This window comes from Mixophyes fleayi, chromosome 5 (assembly GCF_038048845.1).
Source record: "Mixophyes fleayi isolate aMixFle1 chromosome 5, aMixFle1.hap1, whole genome shotgun sequence".
Taxonomy (NCBI): domain Eukaryota; kingdom Metazoa; phylum Chordata; class Amphibia; order Anura; family Limnodynastidae; genus Mixophyes; species Mixophyes fleayi.
Window position 1 is genome coordinate 174,863,557 of NC_134406.1, and position 21,301 is coordinate 174,884,857.

At 37.0% G+C, this 21,301-nt stretch overlaps 1 protein-coding gene across 7 annotated transcripts; it reads right to left on the reverse strand.

Annotated features, from left to right (window-relative positions):
* Positions 1-637: 637 nt before the first annotated feature.
* Positions 638-18,491, reverse strand: TFAP2A (transcription factor AP-2 alpha). 7 transcript variants are annotated; one of them, XM_075213052.1, is made up of 7 exons: positions 18,380-18,491; positions 11,920-12,354; positions 9,299-9,350; positions 6,797-7,028; positions 4,152-4,270; positions 2,488-2,629; positions 638-1,234 (listed from the first exon to the last, which is right to left on the reverse strand). In XM_075213052.1, the coding sequence occupies exons 1-7, from the start codon at positions 18,413-18,415 to the stop codon at positions 943-945; spliced, it is 1,308 nt and encodes a 435-aa protein (XP_075069153.1). In that variant the 5' UTR covers positions 18,416-18,491; the 3' UTR covers positions 638-942. The 7 variants fall into 7 exon arrangements, with proteins under 7 accessions (XP_075069153.1, XP_075069155.1, XP_075069152.1 ...); XM_075213054.1 differs by lacking the exon at positions 18,380-18,491 and adding an exon at positions 16,806-16,830; XM_075213051.1 differs by lacking the exon at positions 18,380-18,491 and adding an exon at positions 15,840-15,987.
* Between the last annotated feature and the right edge of the window lie 2,810 nt (positions 18,492-21,301).

Sequence of the window (21,301 nt, forward strand, 5' to 3'; positions counted from 1 at the left end):
AAAGGAAATTTTTAACCACTAGCATTAGGCAGTGTCCAACATGGAGATATTTCTTTTTCCATTTCCAGGAAATGAAAGACTTATTGTAGTACTAATCATATATAAAATTCATTTTATTTTTTTATTTGTTCTGCTGCTTCATTGTTATCTTAACATGCTACAACAGGGCTAAAAATGATGAAACCCTTAGAAAGAAACCCAAAGTTCTGTTTTCTAAATAAGTACCAAGAACCACATGAACTAAGAGGGAAATTGAAAAAACCACTAAACAATAGGTAAACGAGATCACCAGATAAATAAAAAAAAAGGTTTTAACAGACGCACCATATGTACAATCCCCATTAAATTACACATAAATAAATATATACATAAACACTGATTCCCTTATATAGTGACCGTGATCTCTGTCCAAACAGAAAGTTCAAGGTGTTTTCATTTACCTTTAGAGGGAAAAGGTACAACTTGAAGACATGACATGGAACTGCAAATGTTTCGTGTTCAAGTTTATTCACAATACTGATAAATGTCATCCTCACCCTTCTTAATAGGGCTACAATCTCAACTGAAGCATCGTAAGGGAAGGTGGTGATTCAGTCCGATGACATATATATATATATATATATATATATATATATATATATATATATATATATATATATATATATATATATATATATTCATTCTCAAGAACTTGTGTCTTAAAAAAATGTTTTCTTACAAAAAGTTCAAACGCTAAGGAGAGAACTTTCTTTCCTGGCTCCATTGCCTATTCGGTTGATAATCCAAATGTGGATTAAACGACAAGGAAGAAAGGACAACGTTTCGGGGGCTGAGCAGCCTTGCATCCCTGCAGCAGGGATGGCAAAATCTTCTCTTTGCCCCATTGGGCAGGAGGCCAACACAAAGGGGTGGTACAAAGGTAGAAATGGTGCGGAGCAGGGGTCACTTCCTGTGTTTTTCGTCTTTGTCTCCTCCTTTGCTACTGTCTGTGTGGCTGTTGGGGTTGTTGTTGTTGTTGAGGTACATTTTGTCCATTGCCTTGAGTGCCTCAGTGAGATAATTCTGCAGGGCGGTGATGGCCGCACATACTGCTGGGCTGCCAAATCCATGAGAAATGAGGTTGAAGTGTGTCAGGCAGCTTTGAATACCGGGCTCCAGAATCGGAGATGGCCTAGAATTACCCAAAGGGGATCTGTCCTGTGACAATAAATCTGTGAATTCTTTACAAATCTGCCTGCAAAACAAGCAAAGAACTGAGATCAGATCACCCTTTCATACCCACCAATCAGAATGCTCATATTACTTATCTACTCACCATCTGCAATTTGTAGAATCTAAACATGCTGAATATCAGTTATATAAATATAATTTCCAATACATTTTGGAAATTCCAATTGGTTAAATGGTAAGTATAATATATTATGTGAATATAGATTGGCCAGGTCTACAGCAATCTTCATTAAAGGTAAAACCAACAAGCACCGTAACTAAGCATATCTTCCATTCATTCATTCATTCATTCCCTGGAATAAACTAAAAAGTCCTTGGGTGAATTAGAAATCTATTGACACACATAAAGATTTGAGGGTATTTTATAGGTTTTTTTCCTAGGGGATACATTAATTAAAATTTGCAGAACATGTGTGGGAATGGGTTTCATTGTCGGTTGATTATAGGGAACTCCTGTATTTCATCAAATATCTCGTTTTAGAACACAGACAACCTGTAGTCAGCCAGCTGCTGTGGTACTACAAATGCCAGCAAGCGCTTCCAATTATAACTAGAGGGCGATTGGTCCCCTAAGCCTTCCATTACAGATATTCCCGTGTAAGGTTTTAATAATTACAATATATCAATATATCTTAATAACTTTATGTCACATAAACCCAGACAGCGAGTTCCTCAGATCAGAAAATTGTCATTCTTTGCAACACTGTGTATATTATCTGCGCCTTACAAATATCTACTTATTGTCGGGATATCATTACTATACATTTAAGTAAACCTTGTTACCATGTTAATTTGAAGCTATGTTTTAAATATCTGGATGTACTTTGATAATGCATCACATTTCCGGTTAATTAGATAAGGATTTCAATGAGGTCCTTAATTCTTTTCATGTTGGAAGCAATTTAGTTCAAGAGAATTATTAACTCGGGATACTGCAAAATGTTCACTATATTGTTTTCAGTTTAGGTCAAGGGTGGGCAAACTTCGGCACTCCAGCTGTTGCTGGTGCTCGCAGGCAAATGGCAGGAGTCTGGCTGAGCAGTTTGGGAAATTTAGTTTAGCAACAGGTGACATACACAAAGTTTAGTTCAAAGATTACCTGTGGCTCGCCAACTTAAAGCCCCAGCATGCCCTGCCAGCCAGAGGCACTTGTAATTTACGTGCAGCTCGATAGTCACAGGTTTCCTAAGTCTGCTCATGTAGTTACATTAGAAATGAGCGTATATGGTAGTAACAGCAGTATAAAATGTGACTTACTTTGTGGCTAGTAACATGTTTTTCCTGGTCACTTGTTCATTTGGGTCAGAGTGTTGCCGATTAACATATTCAGCTACTGCTTTGGCAGGAAATTCTGTTTCACAAACATACCCAAAATCTCGGGCTAGATGAACAGCTTCTCCTTCGGGGCAAAAAAAATGAAGTAGAAAATGATCAGTGAATGTTAAAATTCAAAGAATGAATCCACATAGGTAACAAGCACATATTATAAATAAGTGCTCTATAACAATAGGTATAGAGCACCCCAGGGTCATAAGGCAACTGTACAAACCCATCAAGCGAACCTTTGGGATATACTGACCCACAACTTAAATTTAAAGCGTTTACACAAGGTATTTAACATGTGTGAGTACATATATATATATGTGTGTGCATAATAAATATATATATATATATATATATATATATATATATATATGTGTGTGTGTGTGTGTAGACACAGTTGTTATGTGAATTTAATGAAAGTATTGAAAATATCTAGAGGCTATAAGCATGACTTACTTTGCCATATGGGCTGCCTAGTTGTGATTCACTCTCTTGTGATTATTTAATAAAAGTACTGTACACATTACGGTCTGTATTCTGCAAACTTCACTACAACAAACTAAGGCAGAGTTCCCAATGCTAACATTCTTTAACTCAACCGTTTACAATGATCTTTTTTTATATATCCTGAACGATTAGCTCGGAGAGATTTGGGGTCAGTGCACGGAGTCTGTCTGTTTTGTTGATTTTCAAATCTTTGGTTTTAATTTCCTGAAGCAGTTGGATTTTACTGCAGGGTTTCCTGCTATTAGCTGCACTCCGGAAGAACGCATGCGCCAATTAGCGCTTCAAAGCACAGAGCAGCCAAGCTTGTTTCCAGCAAGATGGAGCAGATCATACATAATAACAGTACTCATCTCAAACTGCCTCATCACTGCAGGACACCAGGCTTATATCTAACACACACATTATATGAGATGTACTACAGAGTTACAAAAAGGGACAACACAGTATGCAGTGCTATAATAGCAAACACATAATAGAGATTTTAGAGAGGAGGGATAGAGGGTATAAATTCATTTCTCTCTCTCTCTCTCTCTCTCTCTCTCTCTCTCTCTCTCTCTCTCCTATTATTTTATGCTTAGAACCCTATATAATCGGTGGGACGAATGTTTATAAAGCTGGGACAAATCATCACCAGATTAATGAAATGAAAGCTAATGGGGTCATTTTCTCCTACACATTTTCATTCCTTTATTGTCTCATCAAGTGGGCGACAGTGATTCTTCTGGTGCGTTTTCTACAACATGCACAAAGGGTGACACAGTTCTTTAGACTGGAAGGTAATGTATAAATGAGAAGCAGCAGTGAGGGTCCGTCAGATCCGTGCGGGATAATATTGCCCTCTGGCATAGGTCAAGCATTTCCAAAGTAATTCAGGAAGTGCTGGTCAGGCACTCCTCCAATGCAGATGGCAGCTCAGCTTAAATGATTTACTGCATTGTTTTGAGTGGAAACAACTTCAGGTTTAGGTATTTAACTATTATCATATTGAAATAGCTTCCTACTAATTCTTCTGAGAACGCAAAATGGAGGCAATCAAGAACGATTAGGGGCAGATTTGCTACTGCTGGAGAAACACACATCAGGTTACTTACCCTCTACTAGTGATGTGAGCAATGTGACATTAGCAGCTTTGCGCCTCCCAGCTGGAAGATTTAAACCTATTTTGTCCAACTTTTCCCTCAGCGACCTGCCGCCGTTTTTGGATTTCGCCCTGTTGATAAATAAACAATTATAATTTTTTATTTTTAAACAGCGAAGTGAAATATCGTTCTTTGACAATTCAATTATAATAGAAGTGATATATCATTTTAGTATATCACATTGCATTCGATATTTATGTAAACCTTATATACTCTCATCACAAAAGTGCATTTGTCTTTGTTTACCTATTAATGTATTACAATACATTACTAAAATGGATGATATGTCTCTGAATAACATATTTAACTGAATATATCAGTAATATTGTAATCATGCAGACATCCTCATTCTTCACAGCGCTCTCTTTGAACACTCTGGGCCTGATGCTAAATTAGGAGCAAAGCAAAAAAAATTGAGTACATTTGCACCTGGACAAACCATGTTACAATGCTCGGGGTGCATTTATATTAATTTATTTGTTTGCACATAAGGAAAATACTGGCTGATTTTTGATGTAGCACTCAAACAATGGATAGCTTTATTTTTACACTGAAATTTAAAGTGGATCTAGGACATGCCCTACCCCATCTATAATATGTCTCCACTTTTAAAATGTATCACCCCCTCCATTGCCACATAGTTTAGCCATGTTGTATATTTGCTCTTTTTTTGCTTTGCTCCTCCCTCAATCCTTCAACACAGAAAACTTGCAGATAGGTCACAAAATGCAAGGGCACAATCTAATTGGTGTACTGGGAAGAGGAATGTGTTGACATGGCTGCAGACCAAGATCATCATTGCTCAAAAAAAGTGACCTATTTTGACCCAGGGAAATGAAGCCTCCTCATACATCCTCATTCATGTAATTTACAGAAACACATGAATAGTCTCATAGTTATTGGGTGTAGACATAGACCATGGTATTAAGCTCACTGTCTAGGACATCTCTAAAGGGCATCAGAGGAATCAAATTACTTCTGTATTTCAATGAAAAGAAAACGCAAGGCTTGTACATTGTTTGACAAAGAAGTAGAAAAAAAAAATAAAAAAATAAGGACATAAGAGGTTGTGCTGCCCAGAAGATTGTAGGAAGGAACCTTTCACTAAAAGTAGTAAAGGTAACTTAAATATACCCAGTTAGGAGATAGTTTTCCTTTAGATAGTAGCAATGGAACCAGGTGTCACCGTTCCTGACTTGCAGCCAGTCACAAATCTAATTACATGCAAAGTGAGTTCTGTCCATATCAGAAGTCATTTAAGTACGCATTAAGGAGCATAACTGTGAAACAGATAGTGTAATTACAAGTCATGAAATGATTGGTTACATTTAACAGTTTATCATTTTAATATAAAGTTGCTCATTACTGCTGATCAAGCAGTAAAAAAGCACAATAGGAAGATAAACCAGACCAGTTTTATTTATATGACTGATGAATGTAGAAAACACTGTTTGTACACCGCTGCATACTATATATGCGCTATGCGAGTAAAGAGTATATATATATATATATATATATATATATATATATATATATATATATATATACGTTTTATTAAACTTTTGAGCGCTTGACCAAGACAATGTGTATTAGTAGATTGTTTAGTTGGCAATAGCAATTACAAATGTGCCTTTAGGAACAACATATTTCCGAATTAACAATAAATAAGCTGTTTTAGCATAATATAGTTAAGGCATTACTAACATTTATTACACATTATATAATATATGCAGAGTCTTTCATAGCCTTAATTGTCCCTTTTATAGGAGAATTTGAGAATATGCCTATGGATTGGTAAATTAATTGACATCATTGTATGCTTTAAAATTGACTAAATAGTCCCCTACATTTCAAATAATCATGTCTGTGTCATTTTTTTGTGGTCTGAGACTGAAGTGTCAAGTCCCCTAACATCACCTTTCCCACCTCAAGATATGAAATAAAAAATGTAGGGAAACAAAGATTTTCATAACCTACTCCATTAATTGCTTTCTTCAACATGTTTCCATGCTATATCGCCTCCCACGTGTTCTGCACTCTGTCCTTACATGTACATCAAGCTGCATTTTGACACGAATGATACTGCCTTTAACTGCAATCCCTCGTGGTAAACACGATGACCAAACCAGAGCCAGGGCTGTCTGGGTGTATTACTGAGCCTCTGACTTCTTAAAATCAGCCTAGACGAATATTCTGACCACAATCTCCTAATAACACATAACACATTTCTGAGATTTACGAAAAAGTATGACGTTGTCAAACAATGAAAAATAGTGTCTTTGTCCTTAACATTATTCAGTACAATATATGACTTTAGATTAAATACAAAATAGCTTCCCACCACAAGGATGCACTCTGGTCAATATAGTAGGATATTACAACATAGAAAACGTTTGGGAAAAACTCCTCCATCCTGCAACCCCCAACTGCATTTGCCTATGCTCGTCACTCACTGACTATGACATTTTGATCATGTGCTAAAGAGCTGATTCCCAATACAGCCCCATCTCTCAATCTCTCACATCCCTGAGACCTGAAGGACGCATGCGCAATGTACTCCAAATGCAATGTCTAAAGTATATTAAGTAGAATCTCACCTCCTGAGTACTCCACCCAATAGAGAAGCATTGAGGCACTCGGGCGGGGACAATCGTCTCTGTACTTCTGCCACTGTCACCTTGTACTTTGATGTTGAGCTTAGAAGAGACAGGCGTCCGGGAACTGAGCAGAAAACTTCATTCGGGTTCACTACTCCACCGAAGAGATTGTCTTTGTTGAGAGAGAGGGACGATACTGCATTGTTATGGGATTTAGACAATGAGATAGGCCCTGCAAAGAGAAGGATGACAATGATGCCAGGAAACTAGAAGGCCTGTTACAAAGACACACCTGTGTTCCAAGGCATAATGTTTTTCCAAAATATTCTACTAAATAAAGGCTATGGCTTTTTACGCCCGTACACAAGCAATTGACTCATGTACTTACATAAGGATATGTTTACACCTACATATGTTGCCTTATGGACTAAAATTATTTTTCTTCTCTAAAGGTATCTAAAGATCTCTGAAGTTTTTCAGCAAAATCATAAATCTCACAATGTGGAGCTTTACATTGCAAATGTAGTCACAACACACATATTTGACAGCTGGGTTAATACAAATTAATTTACATGAAATCGATTGATTTACCAAAATCTCAAAAGTAATATAAACCCAACAAATCTTATTTTACGTTGATGCCTGAAGCATGGTCCTTTTTATTCTGTTAGCAGTGGCTACAAATGCAGATTTACCCCCTCCAGCAGCTAACAGGGTTAACACACGGGCACAGATAGACAAGGAAGCAGAGAGGTCCTTAAGCGCCACAGTGAGGCAGAAAGTGGCAGTTGGGCTGCACAATGTCTAGTTGAGGGAAAAGGCTGTCTGATTTAATTACCGATTAAAGTTAGATAGTTCAGTAGTATAATACACCCCCACACAACCTCCACCAACACACGAGGTTGCATAGCACACGACTCTACTGAATTCTGAGCCCAGGTTGATCTTTAAAAGAAGGGCTCTGTCATATAAAACCAGTGCGGACCCAAGGAAAGTCACGCCAATCATTTCAGCCACTTATATAAATACCGCTTGCTTTCTATCTATCACAGTCCTTGCAAAAATCGCTCTCTAATTATTTATTCCGAGACACCACAACTCAAGTCATTTAAACACCCACTTCAAAATACATTTCTTAACCATAGCTAACATAGTACTGACTTACAACTAAACACGCTGATAGATTCATATCTTCGTGAAGAATCTAGTGATTTCATAATATTAATGCAAATTGAAATTTGTCTGTAAAATATCTTGCATCTTTAAATATATTTATCTATATGAAACGATATCGTATTTACTATTCTATTTGTGTGTTCATTTGACGTAATCTTGCAGGGCCTCTTATTAATATATCCACCCAGGACATTAATTTGAAATCACATATACAATTTCAAATGTACTGTAAAGCTAATGCTCTAACTGGGTCTTATAAATTAATGATATTTGTTCTTGATGCCATAAAAACAAGCAAAAAGGCCCATATATATATGTGTATGTATATATATATATATATATATATATATATATATATATATATATATATATATATATAATATATATATTTGTATTAATCTCTATATAAAGAATAGCAAACACAATACTCCAAAACGAACAAAACGACAGAGCACCGAATTATGTGCCCTTGTACGAAAAACATTTACATGATCCTATATATACAATTTAATTGAAACCACCGGACTACACTGTGACCAGACACAGTCCACCATATTTATTTTTCATATTATGACTGGAGAGTAAATGCACAGTGTTCTAATCATGTGGGTATAGATGGCCTGTGCATTTAATTTGTTGGGGATAGTCAGACGTATGGGGGCTCTCCGCTCTGGATAGATCACTTGTGACATTAATAGCTCTGGGGAGGCTAATAGAGACAATAGGAGCTAAACGAACTCTTGAGATTACTAATAGAAGAGCCAATTATCATGTTGACTTGGAAAGAGCAGCTATGAGATTCATCTCTGCTACTTCAACTTACACTTGAGGAAAAAACTATAAGGGTGAAAAAATTAAATATGAAGACATTTTGTTTTCTCTAGATTCGATTTGTGCACTATTAAAAATATTTATCCACATAAGTAACTTATCTTGAAAAAACTTGGGCATTACAAACCTACTTTTTCACCCCCACAGTCTTTTTAAAATAAATAATCATTGCAATAATACAGTCAAAATAACAACTACTGTTCAATGCCCCCGCAATAAGCCCTGATCTTGCTACTGTAAACATGCAGGAACAAAAAGGCTTCTCAAAGCAAATGTAAGACCACAGTTAATACGTCATGTGAATATATATATATATATATATATATATATATATATATATATATATATATATATATATATATATATATATATATACTCAAATTATTCCAGGCTGCAAGTTTTAAATACTTCAGAAAGAAGCTTGGCAGTCTTGTTTTCACGGTGGAATAAAAAGCCTGTGTGGACTTGTTAGGAATGCAAAGGAAAATAGCCTACCTTTCTTAATTACAGTTTGATCTGGGATGTTGATACCTTGGTCTTCTACGTGCTGCAACAAAAAATACACAAGTGTTTTAATGCACTGTCATAACAAAAGAAGGGGAAATTGTAATGCTTCTGTCAGAAAGCAGATATCACCAGTCATAAATAAGAGCTGGATAACACATACAGCAATGGGAGGTTGTTTGTTAACTCTATCATAAGCCACTTAGGTTAGAATTTAGAATTGCAAACTGTGTATGTGTGTGTGTTTGTGTGTGTGTGTGTGTGTGTGTGTGTGTGTGTGTGTGTCTATATCTATCTATCTATATATATCTATCTATCTATCTATATATATATTTATTTATATATATTTATGGCTGCTTGGGACATTGTGCTATCACAGCTCACTACTGCTTAAACAGTTCTGATATTGTAAGGAGAACCGGAAATAAGCTCCCAACCGATGCAAGATTAAGGGAGATCAGCAGAAATTGATGTGGAACCATAAAATGTAACGCATTCCTAATTGTGTGATGAGGGGGTAAATCAGACTTACTGTATGTGCCTCAGAGGCCCCCCTTCAAGTGGTTACACAGCAGCCCTGAGACACAAGAGAAACCTAAATACTTTCCATTTTTTTCTAAATAAGATGTTTCGCTGAATGTCTGTTGTGTTATAAGATCTACAACCTCAAGGACAGAACTGAATAAATCACATATAATCTTGGCGTTGCGTTTGACTGTTTATGTCTTAGCTGTGGTTCTGACCCACTTGGTACGAGAATGGCTCCAGATAGTGGCTGTCGAAAAAAATCCTATTACTTAATCATTGTCCAACAATAATACTGATTGTAACGTTTTCCATTCGGTTCTGGATTTATGCTCCTGTTAATTGTGCCTGATCTCAATGATTCCGGGTGGATGGTACTAAGTTGGTTTATTACGGCTTTTATTATACTCAATGCTCTCATTTGTAACTTGCCTAAAGTGCTCCTGCATTTAAGTATAATTAAATTGAGAAATGTTCAGAAATGACTACTATAGTTCTCTGTTTTAAGTATATGGGGAAATATGATCCCTTTGTGCTAGCTCACTCAACCCATAAACTAAACGTGCTGAGGGATTATATTTTGGGTTATTTCAAGACCAGTACCAAGATTTACATTTAAATACCCCACAGTGGTGTATTATCATTAACTAATTTCCGAGATGTTCTTCACCTGATTCAGCTTTTAACTATTTACTTAAAAATGATGGGCACAGCTAGGGGCAAGAATCGTGTTAATTCTGTTATTTAAGCAAACCATTTTTCCCACAGTTATTTCTCAGTACTGTGTATCGAGTTTATTAACATTTACGGCAGTCTAAATGCTTAGTGATAACACAGAACAAACAGAGTAAATAATAGCTAAAACAGAAAGTTAATCCTTAATAACCGCCCATATCTCTCTATTGCCCCCGGTGATATCTGACTGTGCCTGGAATTATACAAACATTTGAGCCGGTTTTTCAATGTTAATCTATACGATTAAACGATTGACAGGTCATTATAATAATAAAAACAATGAATTAATAGCTTCAAGGGTGTAATATTCGCATAGATTTTGTAAAGGGGTCATACATTACTTTGCACAATTATTTCATCATTGCATGATAACTAGGATCAGCATCACACAAAACTAAAATATCAGGCAAACCACAATTTTTACACAAACACACCCAGGCAAAAAATAACGAGGTTCCATTCCAGCACTGCAAAGTATTACAAATGATATTAACTTTTTTTTTTTTTAATATTTGCCTTTACCACAAATCTGCAACTTGAGACTGTAATCGTTAAACTGTCAACACTTGTTTCACAGCAGTATCTAGATTTTTGGAGGTATTTCGTATGACAAGGAAACGCGTAGTGCGGACAGATTATCAATCTGCTTTTCTGCAACAAAATACGTGTCTAAAAGTAGGATGTGTCAAGGTTAAAATGTGGAATGTGCTGATATTGATTTGTGTAGAGCACGGCTGTTCTCGTCTTCGCCTGCTTTCTAAATGATCAATGTCATGTTTAATTGCAAAATATTTTAATTGCACCTATTGATAACCGAATTACTCTCAAATAATTTATTGTTCAATTTTCTCCACCTAGTTAATTCAATAGACGTTAGATAGGTGGCCCTGGTGGGCTCTCGGAAATCTCTAACGATGTATACTGCATATAATGTATTAAAATGGAAAGGGGGATTTTAATATATCCCAGTTTCATTTGTTATGTCTTTCAGACGTGCCAGGCTGCAGGTATAGCTTTGGCTTGTATTAGATTGCTTCTGCATGCCATTTCCTTAATTATAAGGGACAGATTATTTATTACACAGCACATTCATCCTGTCTGAGGCTCTACGTTTTTCAACTGATAAAGGATTGTTCGGCCACATTCCCTTCATTCAACATATCACTGCTCAGATATACGCTAAATAGCATTAAGTGCACAGCTGTAGAGGACTGTGTTTTAGTTTAGTTTGGGCTATATATCATGACATATCTTTTGAGATTAGTACACATGAGGGCTTTGAAAGAGAAGCTAGTAACAAATAAGGGTGAGGGTAAGGGCGTCATAAAGCGAGAAATAAGAAATAATCTTACCGAAACGTCTTCTATTGCATGAGATATGGAGTGTATGGGGATGTCCCCAATTCCTGAGCCCAGCCCATGAGGCCCATGCAGTAGATCTTCGTGTCGCCTGTAATCCCTGCGTGGGTCCAAGCCAGACAGCTGATGTGGTAGCCCCCGATGTGTGTGTAAAAGGCTTGTCTCCTGGCTCTGTCTCTGTCCTGGCCACACTGGGTGCTGAGGTTGCGGTTGGGCATGGAGGGAATTCAGACTATAGGGGTCATTAACGTGAGAATATGGATCTTGAGACTGGGGATATAAGGGCTGGTATGGCGGAGGAAAATATGGGGGCTGAAAGTCAGTATTGGGCGTGTGGGAAAGTGGGGGAGCGCTGGCATATGGAGATTGGCCCACTGACCCCAGTTGGGGTAACCGAGCTGTTCCATTGCTGGTACCGTCGTGACGGTCCTACAGGGAACACAAAACATAGACAACAAATTAAAAAACAACTCAGAAGCCATACATACATAGAATTACCATACTACAAGATGTGATCCTATCTGGAATGAATTAGTCCCGAATAGGCATACTATTCCTCATTGGCTATTTCTCATCAGTGCATTACTGCACTACAAAAAAAACTAAAATAGTGTGATTTTCTTAAAAACAAATGGTGAATTTTATAAAATATATGGCATGATTATTTCAGAAATAGAGAGCTAAATCATTCCATACTTACATGCATACATACATATTGACATGTGTATAATAAACCTTTACATGATTGACAAAATTGGCATTCTAATATACCGGTGTGTTCAAGCCGTGAAGGACGCTTTTCTCCTATAATGTATTCACAGGAAATACATTAAATATAATGAACGAATGAGGTACACGAAAATATGTTATAGCAAACAGTATATATACAATAATTCCAAACATTTTTTCCATTCAAACATGTCAGATAGTCTTGTTCGAAAAAGTATGTATTAAATTAAAGGGCATACCGCTGAAGCATATGTTTAAGTTTAACTCGGAATAGTTAAATTATTTAAAAATATTATAGATTCATTTGATCACGTTGAAAGGGCAGAATATCTCAGATAAAATCGAATGTCAGGCAATAGCGGTAATAAAAATCGTGGAACCGACAGAATGCATATTAGAAGTGAAAGTCGGAGCAGAAATGTAATTGTGTGGGTCAAATCTATCCAAATGACAGTAAAAAAGCTATAAACAAATAAAATGATAAATAAATCATTATAATTAAAAAAAATAAAAACTCACCATAGCGGAAAAACTGTGAACTAACATGTGTGCGGAATACTGTTACAAATCAAGGTAGAAAATGAAAAATAATGCAGCAACCAGAGAGGTGCTAGGAAAAAGTAGCCAGCACTAGAATATTATTACTAGAAAATCATAACGCCGACGATTGTTAAGCACCGACCAAAGACCATAATCCATCAGAACCTGGACAAATTCTTCATTAGATGGTGAAAACACTTTCTGGCAGAGATATTAAATACAAAGTTTCTTTTTTTTAAATGTCGGTTCCGTAATCCTTGTTCCCTCTGTTCTCTTCTTCACTTGTGTAGCTGTGCTGGGCTTCCTACTAAGAGATACAGCCTGTTTTTTTTCCGAATCCCTAACAGCAGATATTCATGACTATTAATATTACACCAATACTTAATAAAGGAAGAATGGTTGGTAATCGAACGTGAACCGAGGAAGCAACTGAAGGCAGAGCCCTGTTCTAAATGACGTCCATTGAATGAAGAATCAGTGTATCTAACCAGAGGTGGAGGGGGAGGAAAAGAGGGAGAGACAGAAGTGAGTGAAGGAGAGAGGGGGTTGGCTGACGAATCACAGGGAAGAGGGGGGGGGGGGTGCATTTTAAAGGTTGCAGGGCATGAAAAGTGAAAGAGCTCCAGAGTGTGGGGATCAGCTAGTGACAGGAAAGGAGTGATGGGGGAAATAAAAGGGATATGCACCTGGGAATCCTGGGAATATCCTGGATATGCCATGGGCATGTCTGCTGTCCTCCTCTTGCTGCTGGGAATGTTCTCTCTGCTATCCAGCCCTTTGTTTTTCATGTCTGTATCCGAGGGGCCCGGATCTCCTGTCCTCTGAACCTGATCCATAGCCCGATGGGCTCCAACCACAACAACCACAGCTCAGAAACCAGCTTCCTATTCCAGCAAATAGTCTCAAAACAGCCAATCAAGACAGGCAGATCCAGGAATTTCTGCTCCCTTCGGCTGTAATTAGGACTCACAATTCTTTGTTTTTCTCTTTAAAAGAGAAACCTCCCTTTTCTTTGATCCAAGGTTTATATGTAAGCATCCATAGCAATCATCAGTTCCTTGCTGTTTATCGGGGTCTCCTACAAAGGGGGGCAGCCAAGCTAGCAGCAATCTGAGCGGCAGCAGCAGTAGTGTGCTTGTGGGAGCATGTAGGTCACGGAAGGGAGCTGGGAGAACTTTGTTCTTTTTGTTTAGCTCTGAACATCCAGTGTCAAGGTACTGGCTGCCCCGTGGTGTAGATCAGATATTTCTCCCCTTGTACAGTGGTCAATGTGCTCCAGACCGGGATGTGTGTGGACAGCTCCAGTCCAGTACGGCTCGGCCCTTCTCTGTAGCTGCCTCCCTTCCGCCTGATCCTGGCTCTCTCTCCAAACCCGTCCGACTGGCTCTGCAACTCCAGCAAACAACTCCTCCAAAATAGTACATGCTCAACTTTACAGAGCTCTTAGCTGGCTAGGGTTAGAATAACAACAGTCATCTACCGCCTGCATGTTCCTACAGAACTATGCACACCTAACAAAATAAAGCTTTAATCTCACATTGAAAGCGAGATTACAGGCTCTGAACTAGAGCTGGGCGAAGTTAGTCAGCTCTCTGCTCTGTATCTGTCACATGGGAAGCGTGATGCTATCTGCTAGCCCCACAAACTGAATTTTTCTTCTATCTAATTGTTATTTTACATATGTGATCTGATCTTTACAATGTAATCTGATTTAAAAAAAAACCTATATATACATCCGCCCAGATCACCACATAAATCGCTCCCATTATAGTAACAAATGACTCTGGTAATGTATTATAAATTACATACATGCATAAGTACAATAATATTACGCTTTATTATGTATACGTGGCTGTATGTAACTCTGGATTAAGAAAAGATAATGTCCAAAACAGATAAGCATTATTTGCTTTTATTTACATTGCGGAATTGCAGCGGTAAATCCCAGAATATATGAAAGGCAAGTCTCAACTGTCCATCTCCAAACTGCCCCAACCACTTGGGGAATCCTCACAAAAGCAGCTCTCAGCTCTGCAAGTCATAACAAGACAATGATCCATGTGCAGCTCTCCCAAACTATGCCTTCTTTTGTACTCAGGCAATTGTGTGTCTTTGTGTGCACCAAAACACACGCCATATGGTTCAAATCTAAAATCCCTAACAAACATGATTTCTTCACTTTTGCGTTGAAAAATGTACGGTTCAACACGTATTGCCATCAATTTAATTATAAAATAATATTCAAGTAATGCAGAAGTTGCGATTATACTAATAAAAAAAATCACCTAAAGGAATCAAGAATATAATTGTAGAAACAAAATGTAGCAAACGTTTCAGTTGGAAATAATTATAATGAAAAACTTAGCATGTTTATTTATGTATTTTTGTTATTACTTTATTAGTTTTATTAAAGGAAAATCGCTCATATAGTTTATTAGTAATAATCGCATTAGGTTTGTTAAGTGTTAATGGAAGTTATACTTTTATATACATCTCATGCACTGATGCTAACAGCATAGTCTGTGGAAAGTCCATCATGCAGAGGATACCCATAGATCTTCTTCATGATATAGTCCAAAATACCTGTCTCAACTTAATGCCTGCGTGGTAAAAATGTTCCCAGAGTAATGCTTCCTAGACCTTACCTCACACTCTTCGTATTTTATATTATCCGTCAGTTTCCAAAGCATTTTCATGGGCTTTTGGGGAGAGGTTCTCGCCTTTCCTCCTTGTCCCTACAAAAGTCTAGAGCCCCTGTGTGCTGTACAGAAAGAGTGAAGCTGGTGCAATGCTTTGGTGCACTGATATCTCCCTCTAATGGAGGAAAGTTTCCTTTTCCTTGCTTCTCACCAACAAGCCTAACTACCTTATTAGCATATCAACAATAGCCCAATTGCTAGGTGACATGTGAACATCCACTGAAGGACTCAGGTACAACATAGAACAAAAATCTGTTTCAGTCCAATAACTTTAATATTTTCTAATTTAGGAATTAGACTCATTAAGGAATAAAACATTTAACACATCCACAATAATATAACGCGATATATCCAATATTACATAAAAAATATGTTTCGATATTTCTTCAAATGCATTTTATCGGTGTGTTTGAAGATATATAGATATATTCATTCATATATATATATATATATATATATATATATATATATATATATATATATATATATGCATGAATCTTTACATGGATTTTAATGGACTGTTGTATAGGGAATGATTGAACACTACACAGGAAAGTATTTTATCGAACACATTTTAATGCTCACTTTGCTATAACAGGTTGGTATGCAAAATAATTTTTTCTATGGTCGTAGTACTCAACGTTGTTTGATGTGCAAAAAAATATTTCAACATGATAATCTCTTCTTATGTGTCCTATTTGATATTCAACGTGGGTGACTGAATATCTTGGAAAACGTGTGAAATGAGAAAATTATGCAGCATCTAATGAACAGTTTCCCTTTGACGTTAGCGGAATGGCTAATTTTAATAGCTAATTGTATTAGTCAGAATGGAAAGCTGGGAAAAGTAGCTGACAATAGAAAAGGGGCTTCTCCAAAAACTAATCATACCTATTTTTCACTAGTACAGACCATCAGTTAATCTAGTGAATTAAGAGACTGACGTCTGCTGCATGTTATCTGTATTCCACAGTACTAACAGGCCTATATACAGCACTGTTGCAGAAATATATTCCACCTTCTAGTATAGCGATGTTTTGATGCTGAATACTTTTGCATAAAGGGTCGCCGGTGCCAGGTCAACTCAGTCCGGAGTCATGAAGATCTGGGAGGTCTTTGTTAAAATAAAGACGGTTGTCTCTCCTTTGTGTCTGTTTCTTAGCTTAGTCCAAATAGTTGTTTTTCTCCCATTCAGGTTGAAATGAAGTTCAAATTATCTTTTGGTGCATGTGCTAATAGCCTGGTACTGAGAAAATGGCCCATCATGAGCCAGCGCCAATCACTTGAAGTCAGACAGGCCCATAGTCACATCAACAGGATTACCATGACCGCTCAGCTAATTGAATGCGAATATTAGAGTCAGGATCAAACATAGCAGCGTGGAAGGTAGAAAGAGTGTGAAAGAACACTTTAACACCACCAGCAGCTCAATAGTTGACGCATTAAAGAGTCATTAACATTTCTTGGGTGGAGCAGTTACATTCAGGACCTGCTAATGGTGTGCAGCTCCTAAATATAATGTGCCTTGTAACCCTCATTCAGCTGCAGATAGTATTCTAGTCCCATACTCACATTAATATCAGAGCTGCTACTGATATGCCTCATATATAAGCAATGAAAGTGTATATAATAGAAACGTAGTGAAATATGTTATCTAAACTATTTAGACCATGCTCTCTTTCTTTGCTTTGCACCTAATTTAAAATCAGGCCGCATATATTCAGCAGAATTCCATGCAGTACGCCAGAAATTGCTAGAACCATTGTTTTTTAGTCTATAAAAAACAAAGTGTAGAATGTACAATGCTTATATTTATATATGTAGCATTTATGCACACATTTGGCTTCTGGACTAAATCAGTAGTTACACTATATAGCAATAATGTCGGTATACTCAAATCCAGACGTATATACATATAACTTACATATGATAGAGCAGTTCAACCAGTATGTTTGGTAAGCACACGTTTTCTTTTATCTAAGCTGTAAGAGAGAACAGTCAGTTTCATTAACCGAAGCTCTGATTCCAGACATGTATCTGTCATCTATGTATATGCGGCTTGAGTACACACATAATATTGTCAAAACACACGAACTGTAATGTATACACATCGCTGATCACAAAATCCAGAATCTTTTTAACCGTGTACAAATGCGTCCCGGGTCTGCAGTGGATCCATTCCAAGCAGGTTTCATTACCTTGCGTCACTCACCTTTACTTAGAGCCTTTAAGTTTGCAAAAACAAGTGGCTCAAGGCGGTTTTGCCTGCTATAGTCCTCCCTGTTTCATATATTTAACGCAGACAAATGGTGCATTGCAACACTGAAAGACAAACTTTTATCCACGCGCTGTAATGTAGATTAGATTACATTACGTTTAATAAATTGTAATATATGTTCATGGACATTGGTAATAATATAGTGACATGGACATCTCCAAAGACTCCACTTTAGCTAAGTAACTCCGAAAATGGAGTGACATCTCACCTGCCAATCGCCCATTTTGACCAGCATGGACATCATATAATTCCTCGTTGATGATAGATTGAGGGATCCGCCTGTTGATACGACCAGCTTCAACAAATCCTTTTCTTACCTGTTCAGGAACATCTCACCTGCTCATAAAGAACTGGTTGCTACCTGTGCGCGCATGCGTACTAGCAAGGAATTCGCTTAGGTAACTTACTATGCTCAGAGCTGTCTGAGATGTTGATGGATTTACAGCAACCGAAGTCTCCACATAAACACCAGCCCCCTCCTCCTTTTAGGTCCCCTTTACTAATAGCGATTTATGGCAGAGAGGTGTGTAGTCACAAGCATTGATGTAGTCAAGTGCTATGGTGATAATGGGGTTGTGAGACCCCCTAAGTTTTCCAATAGCTGTCTAAACTTACATTGTAAGGTCCCCTTGGAAATAAACTCACTTGTAACTTACGACAAAACATTGCAAATATTACATATGCCTGAAATAAATAAAAGAACATTGCTTTTCTCTTTACTTTGTATCAAAGTCCTACCTTTCTTTATTCTATTCCCCAATGTATCATAAGGAATGGCTTATATAATGAAACACTTCTGAATACGAAATTACCGCCGGGTACATTATTAAGGCAATTGTAATGTAATAAACCCTCAGTTTATACTTGATAGGCTATCTAGAGATAGTAAACACAAACCAGGAGCTGTTTTCCTTGTTGTAAATACAGTGATTGTTGTCTATAAAACAGTTATAGGCTTGTGATCTTGTGTTCTGCCTTCCAGTAAAACATAGATACATGACAATGTGCTATATACGGCCATATCTAAGGTAATAAAGCATGTGTGCATGAGCATGCACTAATATACTGTGACATATAGCTTCACCAGAAGTATTCAAGACTAGCTCAATTAACAAATACGTAAATGCTCTGTTTAATTGATACAAAGCCCAAATGTGAGGGCATCTTTAGACAACTCGTAGTTTTCCAACTGTTGTGGAACTACAGGTCCCTGAATGCCCGACTTGTAGCTCCACAGCTGATAAACCATCATATGCTATCCCCTGTTTAGGAAATGTATTTGTTGGTTTGTTTGTTTATTGTTGTTTTTGTATTCCTCTCAGTGGTAGATGTTTTGATTGTCATAAAGAGAGAGAGAGAGACAGGGAACAGTATCTGCCTGCAAATCTCCATGCTTATATTAATGACAATTTTATTTAGTTACAACTAGCTAAGGGAAGTTTCCATGTTAAACAAACGCTCTTCAAATACGTAAGCCTCTCATACCACGATGCAATATCTAGTACGCTATAAAGTATACATACTATACATTGATTACATTATTATTCACCTTATTAAGATTATTTAATCGGCACATATAAAATAATAAGCAAGGTTTAAGATTGGACTTGCCAGACATTAAACAGGAAAAAGATTGCTGTGGACATCATATAAGTGGCTTTGTGTTACCTTGAAATAATAACAAACGCTAATTAGCCTGCAATTCCTTGCGTTTCAATACCTCTCAATTCCCCCAGTAAAATAATTAGTGCACGCCAGACATGATCTATTAATGGTTTATAACACTATACCGTCCTCCAGGGAAGCCCTACAGGTATTGTCTTACGACTACATGAGAGCAAAGAGTTCCTGTCAAACTAGTGAAGAGGAGTTTTGCAGTACACCAGTTGTATACACAGTGTACACATTCAGCAAGCGAAGGCTTGGGAGAGCCTTGTAAGTAATGAGCCATGAAGTATAGTATTCACACCACATCAACTAACAATTCCAAAAGCTTATACATTTATCTTCAATTTACATCGATTACAAGAGATAGGGAAACTGATTGAAACTACTTAGAGGTATTCACTCACCTGTACAGATCTACAACTTGCCAGTGTGCCTGTTATGACTATAAGTATATCCACTGCCATATATCTCAATAAGTACAATGCTTTAAAACACACTCATTATGTACATGGCTGGATCATATTCAGACCCAAGTACTAGCAACCAAAAGCTGTTTAACTTATAACAGATCCCATTCATTATTTGCACTAATAATTTCATGATACAACTACAACTAATATATTCGTTGATAATTTTCACTTTAGTATGAAGAGTGTATATATACTGTAAAAATACAGCAACGGATTTCAAAGTTTTAATCCTGGCAACATAATAAAATACTTATGGAACACATATTCTAAACCTCATGCAAACACCGCTTTAAATATCGCTTATCTAAATAGGTTCAGCCTACAGCCTCCCCAAACACTCAATGATGACTGTTTTATTTCTTTTCAGTTCTACATACAAATACTTGTATCATATATAATTTGGCTACCAAGTAATGTATTCACTAAAATGATGTAAAACTTTTTTCTATTTCATTCAAAACGATATCTTGCAACAGGTGCTAAAATGCCGAAAATGCTATGCGTTGTATCTGCATACTGTTTACAAAGCAGTGCAATCACCAAAGACATTTAATCTACACATATATCAAATCCTTAAATACTCTAATTTACCCTGGGGGGAAATTATTTATCTACAGTTTAAGAAAGCTACATATTCGTCTTCCAAACGCTGTGAATAACCCTTTTGTTGACAAACGTTAATCCAAATATATATACATATATATATATATATATATATATATATATATATATATATTTATATTAGGTATACGAAGGACAAGCAGATAAAATACCGATGTCATTAAAAGGAACTATTTTCAGCAATAGGTCAGGAAAATTCATTCCTGATTTGGGAAAGTTTCGGATTGTTTGGGGGGGGGGGGGGAGTGTATGAATAAATTATGCAGATATCTGTTGTTTTTATCCTGGGGATAAAAACCAGTTTAAAACAGGTTTTCTAAACTTCAAGGATTTATTTAAAGCTTAGTTTTGCCCAGACAAAAGACAGGTAA